The sequence below is a fragment of the Ranitomeya imitator genome, chromosome 3 (genome assembly GCF_032444005.1).
Source record: "Ranitomeya imitator isolate aRanImi1 chromosome 3, aRanImi1.pri, whole genome shotgun sequence".
Classification (NCBI taxonomy): domain Eukaryota; kingdom Metazoa; phylum Chordata; class Amphibia; order Anura; family Dendrobatidae; genus Ranitomeya; species Ranitomeya imitator.
The window spans coordinates 741,776,568-741,789,657 of NC_091284.1; the positions used below are offsets into that span (position 1 = coordinate 741,776,568).

At 45.3% G+C, this 13,090-nt stretch overlaps 1 protein-coding gene across 2 annotated transcripts in view; it reads left to right on the top strand.

The window, feature by feature from the left end:
• Positions 1-5,161: 5,161 nt before the first annotated feature.
• FAM124A (family with sequence similarity 124 member A) overlaps positions 5,162-13,090 on the top strand; it is a 96,115-nt gene continuing 88,186 nt past the window's right edge. The window contains exon 1 of one of the 2 annotated variants that reach the window (XM_069758881.1): positions 5,162-5,404. In XM_069758881.1, coding sequence (XP_069614982.1) covers positions 5,352-5,404 — 53 coding nt within the window. In that variant the 5' untranslated portion in view covers positions 5,162-5,351. The remainder of the gene's footprint in view (positions 5,405-13,090) is intronic. The other variant, XM_069758882.1, reaches the window with a different exon arrangement.

A 13,090-nucleotide genomic window follows, 5' to 3' on the forward strand; every position in this document is an offset into this window, starting at 1 on the left:
AATTACCGCACGGTCTACATCCTGTTGTTGGTTTGATTTTAGTCAGAAAGGAAACAGAGGGTTTTGGTTCTCCCACATAATGGCTTTTAACTAGGGTATCTCTCAAATTCCGTGATCTCCTAAATGTTATATGAGGCCGCTCACCAATGTATTGTGCTATTATTGGATCGCTTTGGAGAATAGGCCAAGATTTTGTAAGAAGTTGGCGCATCAATTCCGATTGGCCATGGAATTGGGTAATGTATCTGACTGGTTGAATAGATGGTTTTGATACAGTGGAATATAGGGTCTGGTGTCTATTAGTATATTTGGCTCTGTTAAACGCCTTTTTAATTGATCTATGGCTGTAACCTTGTTCAATAAATCTGGCTTTGAGGTCAGCAGCTTGCTTTATAAAATCCTCTTCGTTGGTACATATTCTTCTCAGACGTAGAAATTGTCCAGTCGGTATGGCTCTTATCATGGCATTCGGATGTGATGATGTAGCATGGAGGAACGAATTTACGGATGTAGGTTTTCGGTATAGATCAGTGATCAAGAAATTGTCCTCTCCACGTTTCACACATACATCCAGAAATTCAATATAGTTCGGGTCACACTTAAAAGTTAAATGTATGTTACTAGAATTCTGGTTAAGCTGACCCATAAAATCATCGAGCAACACTCTAGAACCCTGCCAAATAAAAAAGATGTCATCAATGAAGCGCACCCATAATGGGATGCGCTCCATTGATGCCATAAGGTCAGACCCAAGGAGGTCCCTCTCCCACAGCCCCAGGAAAAGGTTAGCATACGCCGGCGCAAAAGATGCACCCATTGCGGTGCCCTGGAGCTGCAGGTAGAAGGACCCCTTGAACATAAAAAAATTGTGAGACAATGAAAATTGAAGAAGTTCCAAAATAAAATTACTCATATCACTGGATATCATAGATGAATTTAAAAAATGCCGTGTAGCTCTTAAACCGTCACCATGACGGATATTTGTGTACAACGACTCCACATCACAAGACACAAGTAGTGTGTCATTGTCAATGTGAAGTCCATCAATTTTCTTTAGGAAATCGTTGGTGTCCTTCACAAACGAGGGCAATTCTTCAACCAGTGGTTTCAATTTGAAATCAATAAATTTGTTAATATTTTCCATGAAATTACCACATCCTGATATTATTGGTCTACCGGGCGGTGTGATATTGTTCTTATGTATTTTAGGTAATAAGTACAGTGTGGGGATAATTGGTTCAGTAACCTGTAAGGCTTATCTTCCTGTCCAACATTGGAGATATTTGTACAAACAGTAAGCAGGGAATTTGATAAAATTCCTTGTTACCCTAACACGGATAATCTCAGCCATGAGGAAAAACAGAGTTTGGCAAAATTAAAAACAATGAGTGATATTTTAATTAAACCCGCGGATAAGGGGGGGAGTATAGTAATCTGGCCTAAAATACTCTATGAGGCGGAAGCGTTTAAACAGTTGAAAGTCGAGGTATGTTATAAGAAACTCACATTTAATCCTCTTGAAAAATTTGGCAAAGAATTAATGGTGATTCTAAAGGAAGCCAATGGTAAGGGAATAATTACCAAGGAATTGTTTCTAGCCTTACAGGTTACTGAACCAATTATCCCCACACTGTACTTATTTGGGATTGATAGGATTGTAACCAATGAAAGGGGTGGTAAGATTAATAAACCACTATCACAACTTGAAACCAAATGGATTTGGCTATTAGGCACTGTGTCCCCTAACGGGTTAAATGAAAATCTAAGTTTTCTTATGAATATCTATGTCTGTTTGGAATTGATCTTTTTTAGCGGAGTTCTCTATATATGTATGTATGTGTGTGTGTATATATATGTATGTATATGTGTATATGTATATATGTTTATTCTTTTATTATATTATTTTATTTTTTAGTGGTTTTTAGATTTGTGTGTGTATTGTGTTAATTGATACTAATTTTAACAATTTTTGTATACTATAGGTATACCTTATTATTCTATATATCTGATACTTACCGTTGATTGATGTGATCTGATGACCTTGAGGTAGATTGCGGTGGCCTCATCCCATGGATGCCTGGAATTGGATGGATGGACATGGCTTTGCCCCCTCTTCGACGATCCCGGGGTGTCCGTGGTGGAGTTGCTGATTGACTGTGGAGGGACTTTTTTGATTGGGGAGCCGACTGCTATTCTTGCGGGACTAGTGTTTGGAGATAACCAAAAGCGGACTGTTTGAAATGTTCTTCCCTGTGAAACAGAATAAGCAATGGTTATTTATTAATGATCTATATATATATTTTTTTTTCATCATCATTTTTTTCATCATTTTTTACACTTATTATTGTTTAATAACATGTAATATATTGATCTTTTCTCCTTCTAGTGCCCCCTATATATAAAAAATATACATATGTGCCAAATAGTTTAGTATAACCCCTAGTATTTTTATTTGGATATTATGGTATTATTTCACCTTACTATGACTAAATATTGCCACAATTTAAATAATTTGTGACATTCATATTCAAAACTGTACTTTACTATAAGTTATGATATTCTGCTCACTCACATATATTAATATCACATTGATACTGTCCCCTGACACTGCCGGTATCTACCCACATTTAATTTATAATTCCTCTCCCTCCGGTTTATATCATATAATCTAGCTTGATCTATTTTCCCCTTGTATACTTGCTGCGGCATATACTAGTTATTTATATTTTTTGTCTCAGGTACGGTTGGAGATATATTCTCTCAGTTCCCCCTTCCTTTGTATAGCCCTGGTATGTAGCAGATCTGACCTCCTGACGATACTACCTCCTTGAAATCACCAATCACATTACACATTCTCCCTGTTTCATACGCCCATGGTGCTGCCGCGGTGGTGCGCGTGCGCGGCTGGGGTCCGGGGATCGCGTCGGGAGCGTCATTGTGGCCTTGGCAACGCCAGGATTCATCCTGTGCGTCCGGTCACGTGGCGTCTCCGGCGTTGACTTCCGGGTCCTCCGACGGCGCATGCGCCGCTTACATTGCGGCTGCAGTCATTGGCGTCTCACACTATATAAAGCCCTTAATTTAGCTAATTGTCACCCCCTGACGAAGGAACACGCATCCGAAACACGCGTCGGGGTGCCCTGGTATGCTACGGTTGGTCCCTGCTGTCATATATTATTTATACAAGTAAGTGTCCTCCTATTGGTCCTCTTGGTTTGTTTTTTACCACACTTTGGTCCGATATTATTCACAATTATGCACGATTTTACTATGCACTATTTATATAACAATTTATAACTCCTACACAATTTTTCCCTTTTCCCCCTCTTTTTTATCCCTCATCAGCGCTGCTGATTTGGTCACATTGGACTTTCAGTTTTTATATATGGACACATAAAATTATATTATAGGGTCATCCAAAAGCTACAGGCACTGCTATAATCAGCTATAATTATACATTCAACTATCCAAATATATTTTAAACAGTATTTTAAGTACACATATATATATATTTTTTGTATATTTTTTGTATTTTTATCTAAAAGTGTTTTTGTATGGTCTATTATTGTTGAATAAAATATTATATACTGGCATTTTCTGTGGTGATTGCTCTTTGGGATTTATTCTATGGGGTTGAGCATGATTTCTTATTAATGATTGGCACCAGGTAAGGCTCCTCCTGGCAATGATTGGCACCAGGTAAGGCTCCTTCTGGCAATGATTGGCACCAGGTAAGGCTCCTCCTGGCAATGATTGGCATGAGGTAAGGCTCCTCCTGGCAATGATTGGCATGAGGTAAGGCTCCTCCTGGCAATGAATGACACCAGGTAAGGCTCCTCCTGGCAATGATTGGCATGAGGTAAGGCTCCTCCTGGCAATGATTGGCACCAGGTAAGGCTCCACCTGACAATGATTGGTACGAGGTGAGGCTCCTCCTGGCAATGAATTACACCAGGTAAGGCTCCTCCTGGCAATGATTGGCACCAGGTAAGGCTCCTCCTGGCAATGATTGGCACCAGGTAAGGCTCCTCCTGGCAATGATTGGCACCAGGTAAGGCTCCTTCTGGCAATGATTGGCACCAGGTAAGGCTCCTCCTGGCAATGAATTACACCAGGTAAGGCTCCTCCTGGCAATGATTGGCACCAGGTAAGGCTCCTCCTGGCAATGATTGGCACCAGGTAAGGCTCCTTCTGGCAATGATTGGCACCAGGTAAGGCTCCTCCTGGCAATGATTGGCACCAGGTAAGGATCCTCCTGGCAATGAATGACACCAGGTAAGGCTCCTCCTGGCAAAGATTGGCATGATGTAAGGTTCCTCCTGGCAATGATTGACGCCAGGTAAGGCTCCTCCTGGCAATGATTGGCATGTGGTAAGGCTCCTCCTGGCAATAATTGGCATGAGGTAAGGCTCCTCCTGGCAATGATTGGCATGACGTAAGGCTCCTCCTGGCAATGATTGGCATGAGGTAAGGCTCCTCCTGGCAATGAATGACACCAGGTAAGGCTCCTCATGGCAATGATTGGCATCAAGTAAGGCACTTCCTGACAATGAATGACGCCAGGTAAGGCTCCTCCTGGCAATGATTGGCACCAGGTAAGGCTCCTCCTGGCAATGATTGGTACGAGGTGAGGCTCCTCCTGGCAATAAATGACACCAGGTAAGGCTCTTCCTGGCAATGATTGGCACCAGGTAAGGCTCCTCCTGGCAATGATTGGCACCAGGTAAGGCTCCTTCTGGCAATGATTGGCACCAGGTAAGGATCCTCCTGGCAATGAATGACACCAGGTAAGGCTCCTCCTGGCAAAGATTGCCATGACGTAAGGTTCCTCCTGGCAATGATTGGCACGCGGTAAGGCTCCTCCTGGCAATGATTGGCGCCAGGTAAGGACCTCCTGGCAATGACTGGCACCAGTTAGGGCACCTCCTGGCAATGACTGGCACTGGGCAATGAATGGCACAAGTTCAGTTATTCCTGCAGTGAGCCTGTGTCTGGTGTAGACCCACAAGTTTCCCACAAGTTTCTCACAGGTTCGCAAGGTCTCTTCATCACAAGCACCTCTGTGAGAGTAACGCCCCGAGAGCCCCCCTGGCTGGGTATATAGTGGTAGCTGCTGCTGATGACAGAGGATGGAGACAGGCGAGCTCATTCACTGGCCGATACAAAGGATGGGGGGAGGCGGGGCCGCGGGCTGCTAGGGGCGGCTGCATCCTGGAGAAGGAGAAGAAAGGAGAGAAGGTCGGAAGGCGGAGAGACCCGGGCAGGAGAGACTCCGGGGGCTCAGCCGGGGAGGTCTGGGGACTGGAGAGACACAGCAGCCGCACATCAGCCATGGCTCCCTGATCCCTGACATGGAGAAGACTGCAGAGGATGACTGCGAGGACTCGGGAGCAGAGACCGGCGGGTACGTGCTGTGGGACCCCCACATCTGTGCACTGTGGGGGCAGCAGAGCCCAGTGATGGGCAGGTGTCAGCTGTGACATACAGATGTGTGGGGACACCTGTATACTGCTATATGTAGTGTCCTATGTGTGTATATATATATATCTCCTGTGTGTATAGTGATGATTGGCACAAGAGTGGGCACATGGCGGGCACTGCACGCTGGTGACATGTAGGGCTCATTTATTATTGTCCCTTATTGCCCTTTTACTGGATTACGGATAACTTTAGGTAGGTGCACGTCTCTGTATCCACGGTCACAGACCGGAGGAGAGAACAAATGGGTCAGGTAGTGCAAGGTTTTCAAATTTGGGGAGCAGTCCTGCTGTCCCAGTAAGTCGGGGTGTGCCCTACTTTAACCGTATGTGTGTCATCAGGTTCAATTACAGCTGAATATTATTTCTTTATCATGCTTTGGTGATATAGCGCCATTAATTCCACAGCACTGTACAGATATCATCACTGTCCCCATTGGGGCTCACAATCTAGATTCCATAACATTATATCTTTGGAGTGTGGGAGGAAACCCACACAAACATGAGGAGAACATATTATCTCTTGCCAGATGTTGTCCTTGGTGGGATTTGAACCCAGGACCCCAGCGCTGACAAAGCATCAGTGCTAACCACTGAGCCACCATACAATGGCAGACCAAAGAATAATCAGATCCCTACTCCTTGATCAGTCGTGGTACAGACTGAAGGACCTTCCTGTCACGGGACTGGCAGCATAGACAGCTCAGCAGAGAATCAGGAGCCACAGTGAGTGTGTTGGGGGGACGGTGGGGGTGTTGGGGCATCATAACCTGGTGGACCTTCCCAGCAAACTCACCCCAAGGTCAGAAAAATTGCAAAAAATTATAGACAGCTACATTTCAGAGTCTAGGACCTTAGTTGTAAACCTTCCAAGTTTATTATAGCACATTTAGAAGACTGAACAAGTGTGACTTGTTTGGAAGTGTTGCCTGGAGAAAACCTCTGCCTTCTAAAACAATATGGCAGCTTGGCTCAAGTTTGCAAAGTTGCTTCTGAACAAGCTCCAAGACTTCTGGAATGTCTCTTGGACAGATGAGACCAAAGTGGAGATGTTTGGCTACTATGTCCTGCTCCTCTATGTTTGACATAACTTAAAGAAGTTGTTCACTACTTGGACAACTTCTTCTCATACCCCAGGCTTGGCCTCCCGTGTCGGCGCCGGTCCTGCAGTGTCAGCATTGTCTTTCCCAGGGATCCGGTGCTGGTGTCACACGTGATGCCAGCGCCCAATCAGCTGTAGCCCGGACTTCCTCTTAATGTTTGATTTTTCCACATGAGGGACAGTGACGTCAGCACTGATTGGGCAGTGGCGTCACGTGTCACTAAAGCACTGGAGCCCCAGGAGAGCCAGTGCCGACACCACGGGAATGTCTCCGGCACGGGAGGTGAGTATAGGCTTTATTATTTTATTGGGGCCAAACATTTTCATCAAGAAGGGGTTCTCCAAGTAGTGGTCAACCCCTCTTACAAAGCACAAACACCTCATACCAATTGTCAAGCTTGGTGGTAGAGGGGTGATGATTTCACCTTGTTCTGTAGCCACAGGAGTTGGGCACCTCAAATGTGAGACCATTTAAAGGGAATCTGTCACCCCAAAAATCGTGTATGAGTTAAGGCCACCGTTATTAGGGGCTTATCTACAGCATTCTGTAATGCTGTAGATAAGCCCCCGATGTAACCTGAAAGGTAAGAAAAACAGGTTAGATTATACTCACCCAGGGGCGGTCCCGGTGCAGTCCGGTCCGATAGGTGTCGCGGTCAGGTCCGGGGCCTCCCATCTTCTTACGATGACGTCCTCTTCTTGTCTTCCTGCTGTGGCTCTGGCGCAGGCGTACTTTGTCTGCCCTGTTGAGGGCAGAGCAAAGTACTGCAGTGCGCAGGCGCCAGGAAAGGTCAAAGAGGCAAAGTACGCTGCAGCAGGAAGACAAGAAGAGGACGTCATCGTAAGAAGATGGGAGGCGTCGGACCTGGACCGCGACGTCCATCGGACCCGAAGCGATACGGGACCGTCCCTGGGTGAGTATACTCTAACCTCTTTTTCTCATCTTCCAGGTTATATCGGGGGCTTATCTACAGCATTACAGAATGCTGTAGATAAGCCCCTGATGACGGTGGGCTTAGCTCATATACGATTTTTGGGGTGACAGAATGGGTTTAACCAAAATTGGGTCGTACAACAGGGCAATAATCACATCCACACCAGCAAATCTTCATCAGCATGGCTGAAACCGACAGAAGGTGTTGGAGTGATCCAGGACAAGTCCAGGCCTGAACTTAATTGACAAGCTGTAGACCGGTGTTTCCCAAACTCCAGTCCTCGCGACCCCCAACACCTCATGATTCCTGGGTTTCCTTAGTATTGCCCAGGGGATGGAATTATTACCAAAGCATCAGAAACTATCACAGGTTCTCTCACCTGTGCGATCCTAAGGAAAGCCTGAAAACATGAGGTGTTAGGTGGCCATGAGGACAGGGTATGGGAATCACTGCTGTGGAAGGACCTTACAGGGGTTGTCCGCTCCAAAACGCTCTGTGTGTCACTCTGTGTGACTGCAGACTTATGAATCCCCCCCAGTGCACTGTGCGCTGTGGGGATTCGCTGGTTTCAGACCCGGGACCGGAGGGTACGTGTGAATTGTATATCAGACATATGTTGGCCTCGCTTCCATACACTTTTAGTGAGCAAGGCCGTGCTCCGTCTAGTGACGCACCCCGTGCGTACAAGTGTATGGAGCGAGATCGCGCCCTCTGCCCGGGAGTATGTATAACTCATGAATACCCTCCGTTCCTGGGCCTGAGACGGGCGAATCCTCGCAGCTCATAGTGCGTGCTCTGGGGGAATTCATAAGTCTGCAGTCATACAGGGTGACTACAGACTTACCGATTTTGACTGGAAAACCCCTTTAAGAAATGTGTGGAAACGACTGAACTTAAACAATGCTGTAAAGAAGAGCGGGCCAAGAGGTCAGACGGAAAATGATTACGTCAAGTTAGTCGCTGCTAAAGATGTTTCTACAGACCATAGATTTATGGGGTGTACTTAATTTTTCTTTTGCTGCTTCTGCATGTTGACCTTGTTGGTAAATAAATAGTGACCCGCTGTCATTTATTACGTGCTGTTGTACATTTACCTAGATTGGAGACCTTCTAAGGTCCAGGTGGGTTTTTTTTTAAAGTTTTGATTCTTGAAAGCATAAACTTCAAATAGGGTGTACTTATTTTTCTCCTGCCTGTAGGTGATATATATCTCCATGTGGACGTTCTCTCTGAGATACAGTATTTATACTGCACAGTCCATGCCCGCTGTGCCAGCTGCTCGTATAATCTGTGATCTGCCGATCCGCTGACTTCTGCATTCGTTTCATTGCTGCTTATCTGCCACCGTTGAAGTCATTAATATTTGTGTCATCAGTCACGGCTGTGCATGCCCAGGGACGTGCAGCCCCCATGTGCCAGCAGTAAAGAATGTGGCACTGTATTCGCCTGTTTGTGGTGGCAGGATGGAGCCCCCCGTCCTGATCTCAGCCTCTGGGGTGGACGGTTGATCCTGCATTATTTATATTACAGCTCTCTTGTGTATGAGGAGTGATGCATTTTTCCGGATTAATACAAGTCAGCAATGTAAATCCCTCTCCACCTGTAGCAGGCAGCATCACTAGGGAACCACAGGGCATTACTGCCGCTCACTGGAGCCGATGCACTGAGCTCCATGCCTGACTGTCCCTGGTGGCTGTACGTGTAGTGAAGGGGTGACGTCTGCTGTTCAGTTTACTACATGTAACACTTTTGTGGGACTTTAGGAGCTTTGAGTGTTAATGCCTCTTCTTCTGCTCATCCTTGGGAATGCCAGACTGAAGAACTTCATTGATGATAACTAAAGGGGCTCATACATTTCACCCCCAAATTGTGTGTAACTGTGTTTTCTTATATAGCAAGTGATGTCATATGCTTCATTATTATGATTATGCTTTGCTTATATAGCTCTATCATATTCCACAGCACTTTACACACATTATCATCGCTGTCCCCATTGGGGCTCACAATCTAAATTTAATATTAATTTGTCTTCGGAGTGTGGGAGGAAATCAGAAAACCTGGAGGAAACCCACACAAACATGGCGAGAACATACAAACTCCTTGTAGATGTTGTCCTTGGTGGGATTTGAACCTACGACCCCATCGCAGTAGTGCTAACCACTGAGCCACCGTGCTTCATCTTGTGGTCTTTTATGCTATATTATTGCTTTGTTCATTTAGATCTATAGGGTCAATGTTAATCTTGTCACTTGCCATAAATATGGTTTTTTACCTGATGGAAATGCTGCTTTCCTCTTGAATCTGCCATTGTTTGTTTTTTGTTCCTGTACTTTTCCGCTCCTGAGCTACGACCCTATTTTCCCTATTCAGATTCAGAAGAGCATAAATACAAATTTATGCCATGCAAGAGGTCCTCTTTAAGGAAGCCTTTAAGGAGCTTAAAGGGAACCTGTCACCCCCCAAATCGAAGGTGTGCTAAGCCCTCCAGCATCAGGGGCTTATCTACAGCATTCTGTAATCGTAATGCTGTAGATTATACTCACCCAGGGGCGTTCCCGCTGTGGTCCGGTCCGATGGGCGTCGCGGTCCGGTCCAGCACCTCCCATCTTCATACAATGACGTCCTCTTCTTGTCTTCACACTGCTGCGGCTCCAGCGCAGACGTATTTTGTCTGACCTGTTGAGGGCAGAGCAAAGTACTGCAGTGCGCAGGTGCCAGGCCTCTCTGACCTTTCCCGGCGCCTGCGCACTGCAGTACTTTGCTCTGCCCTCAACAGGTCAGACAAAGTACGCCTGCGCCGGAGTGTGAAGACAAGAGGTGGACGTCATCGTAAGAAGATGGGAGGCCCCGGACCGGACCGCGACACCCATCGGACCGGACCTCACCGGGACCGCCCCTGGGTGAGTATAATCTAACCTCTTTTTCTCATCTTTCAGGATACATCGGGGGCTTATCTACAGCATTCTGTAATCGTAATGTTGTAGATTATACTCACCCAGGGGCGTTCCCGCTGCGGTCTGGTCCGATGGGTGTCGCGGTCCGGTCTGGGACCTCCCATCTTCTTACGATGACGTCCTCTTCTTGTCTTCACGCTGTGGCTCCGGCACAGGCGTACTTTGTCCTGTTGAGGGCAGAGCAAAGTACTCCAGTGCGCAGGTGCTGGGCCTCTCTGACCTTTCCCGGCACCTGCGCACTGCAGTACTTTGCTCTGCCCTCAACAGGGCATATAAAGTACGCCTGCGCCAGAGCATGAATACAAGAAGAGGACGTCATCGTAAGAAGATGGGAGGCCCGGACCGCGACACCCATCGGACCGGACCGCAGCGGGACCGCCCCTAGGTGAGTATAATCTAACCTCTTTTTCTCATCTTTCAGGATACATCGGGGGCTTATCTAGAGCGTTACAGAATGCTGTAGATAAGCCCCTGATGCTAGTGGGCTTAGCTCACCTTCGATTTTGGGGGTGACAGGTTCCCTTTAAATGGCAGGATTTTCTATAAATTGTCCAGCATCAAGGAATTTTTCTAAAATAATGTCTTTGCTTACCTGTTCCATACTTTTTCCACTCCAGCACCACCTCTCCAGTGATCCTCAATGGTCCCGCATCAATGACGTCACACCCATCTTTTACGTGTCAGCTATTGCCTCAGTGGTCACGTGTCATACATGGAAATGTTACTCAGGCCAGAACTTAAACTTGTTTTTCTGACCCTGAATTTAATTTCTAAAACCACTGACCAAGATGTCAGTAGATTGCAATACCCCCCAGTCAAATCCGGGCCATTAGACAACTTCTGATTCGCTGCATACAAACTGTATGTAGCCAATATTAATATTGAATATATATATAAAATGGAATAAGGAATTGTATATATTGAATACATATATATATATATGTGTATATATATATATATATATATATATATATATATACGGTATATATATATACCGTATATATATGTGTGTATTCAATATATACAATTCCTTATTCCATTTTTCCTCAAATATACACTATTTGATATAGGAGCTGGTTTGATTCTCTTGACCCTTTTGTTGCATGAAAGGTATTGTTCTGGGATTTTGGCCCCAAGGTCGAGAATGTTCCTATATATATACATAGTATATAGCGTATATAGGAACATTCCCAACCTTAGGGCCAAAATCCCAGAACAATACCTTTCATGCAACAAAAGGGTCAAGAGAATGAAACCAGCGCCTATATCAAATAGTGTATATTTGAGGAAAAATGGAATAAGGAGTTGTCAGTTATCGAACGCCTATGACGAGATTGCTCCAACACATACAAAATGATTCGAGAAGGCTGAGGTACTCGCTAATAAAATATTAGTAGCATTTTCCATGTTCTCTCAAAGTGATCAATTTCCATAGCACTGCTGAATATATTGGCGCTGTATAAGCAGGAAAAATAAATCATGACTATAGTATAAAGCACAGTTCCCTTGTCTCCCACCCCTATGGCTGATGTATCTGATGACAGCACTTTGGGCCTCTTCTATGCCACCTCTAGCTTGAAAACCAAGAAACATGGGTAACAAGGCTGACAATGACCTGAAACCTGAGTCCCCTTCAGTGTCATATTCTGGCATGACTTGGACCCAGTGTCAGACTTAGGTGCCAAGCCCCCCAGTAACCAACTTCAGGGCCCCACTTTTCAGCTTTATGCAAATGTGACATTATCCTCAATCACAAATTTATATAACCATGAACTGGGCAGATTGTTATATGAATAAGATGTCGCCTTTCTCTGTACATAGTGATTCATGCATATAGTGCCAAGTACTGATTATATAAGATGGTGGTGGCCCACCTGAGCATTCTCCTGCTCTCCTGTGGGCCAGTCCAAGCCTGCAAAGTTGGACGATACTTCTTTTGTCATCGAGGCTCCTAGATTATAACGTTTTGTATATTGTTCAAAACAAAGCGTTCTTATGAAACATTGAACATGTAACTTTTTGGTCATTATATACATTATTCTCGGATCATATGTTTGACTATGAGGGAACTGTAATAGCATTTACAGCCCACTTATCTAAGTCCCCTGAAACAGCCTTGTAAAGTGTGCCTACAGGGATGTCTGTGTAAGTGCTTGCATGGTGTTTTGTGTACAGCCTGGAGGTTGCAGGATTTTATGACTGCCCTGTGACATACATCACAGTTATCTAGCACAGAGACAGCGCCACAGCCTATAAATACTACTTAGCGGATTGTTTATTTATTGTACATAATGACTGGTAAGGGACCACAACGCACCCGTGATTGATAGCACCTCCTGCCAGCGTCCAATCACAGGCGACCATCAGACATAAAACACTCAGGGTACACAGGGAGGATAAACACTGGCGCATTCTTTTTCTATCCCACTGTTAATGAACTAGTCAGTAGGTATAGAGGGAAGCAGGACCACCCTGGCTGGTGATGACAATGTTTGGAGATTCCCATCAGGGGATCTGTAAGGAGTGATAATGTGTTATTCCTCAGGGCAGATGTTCTAGCACATGTCTGACAGTATCAGCCACAAGCAGTGAGCTCATGTTTCCACTCACAAAGTGATGAGG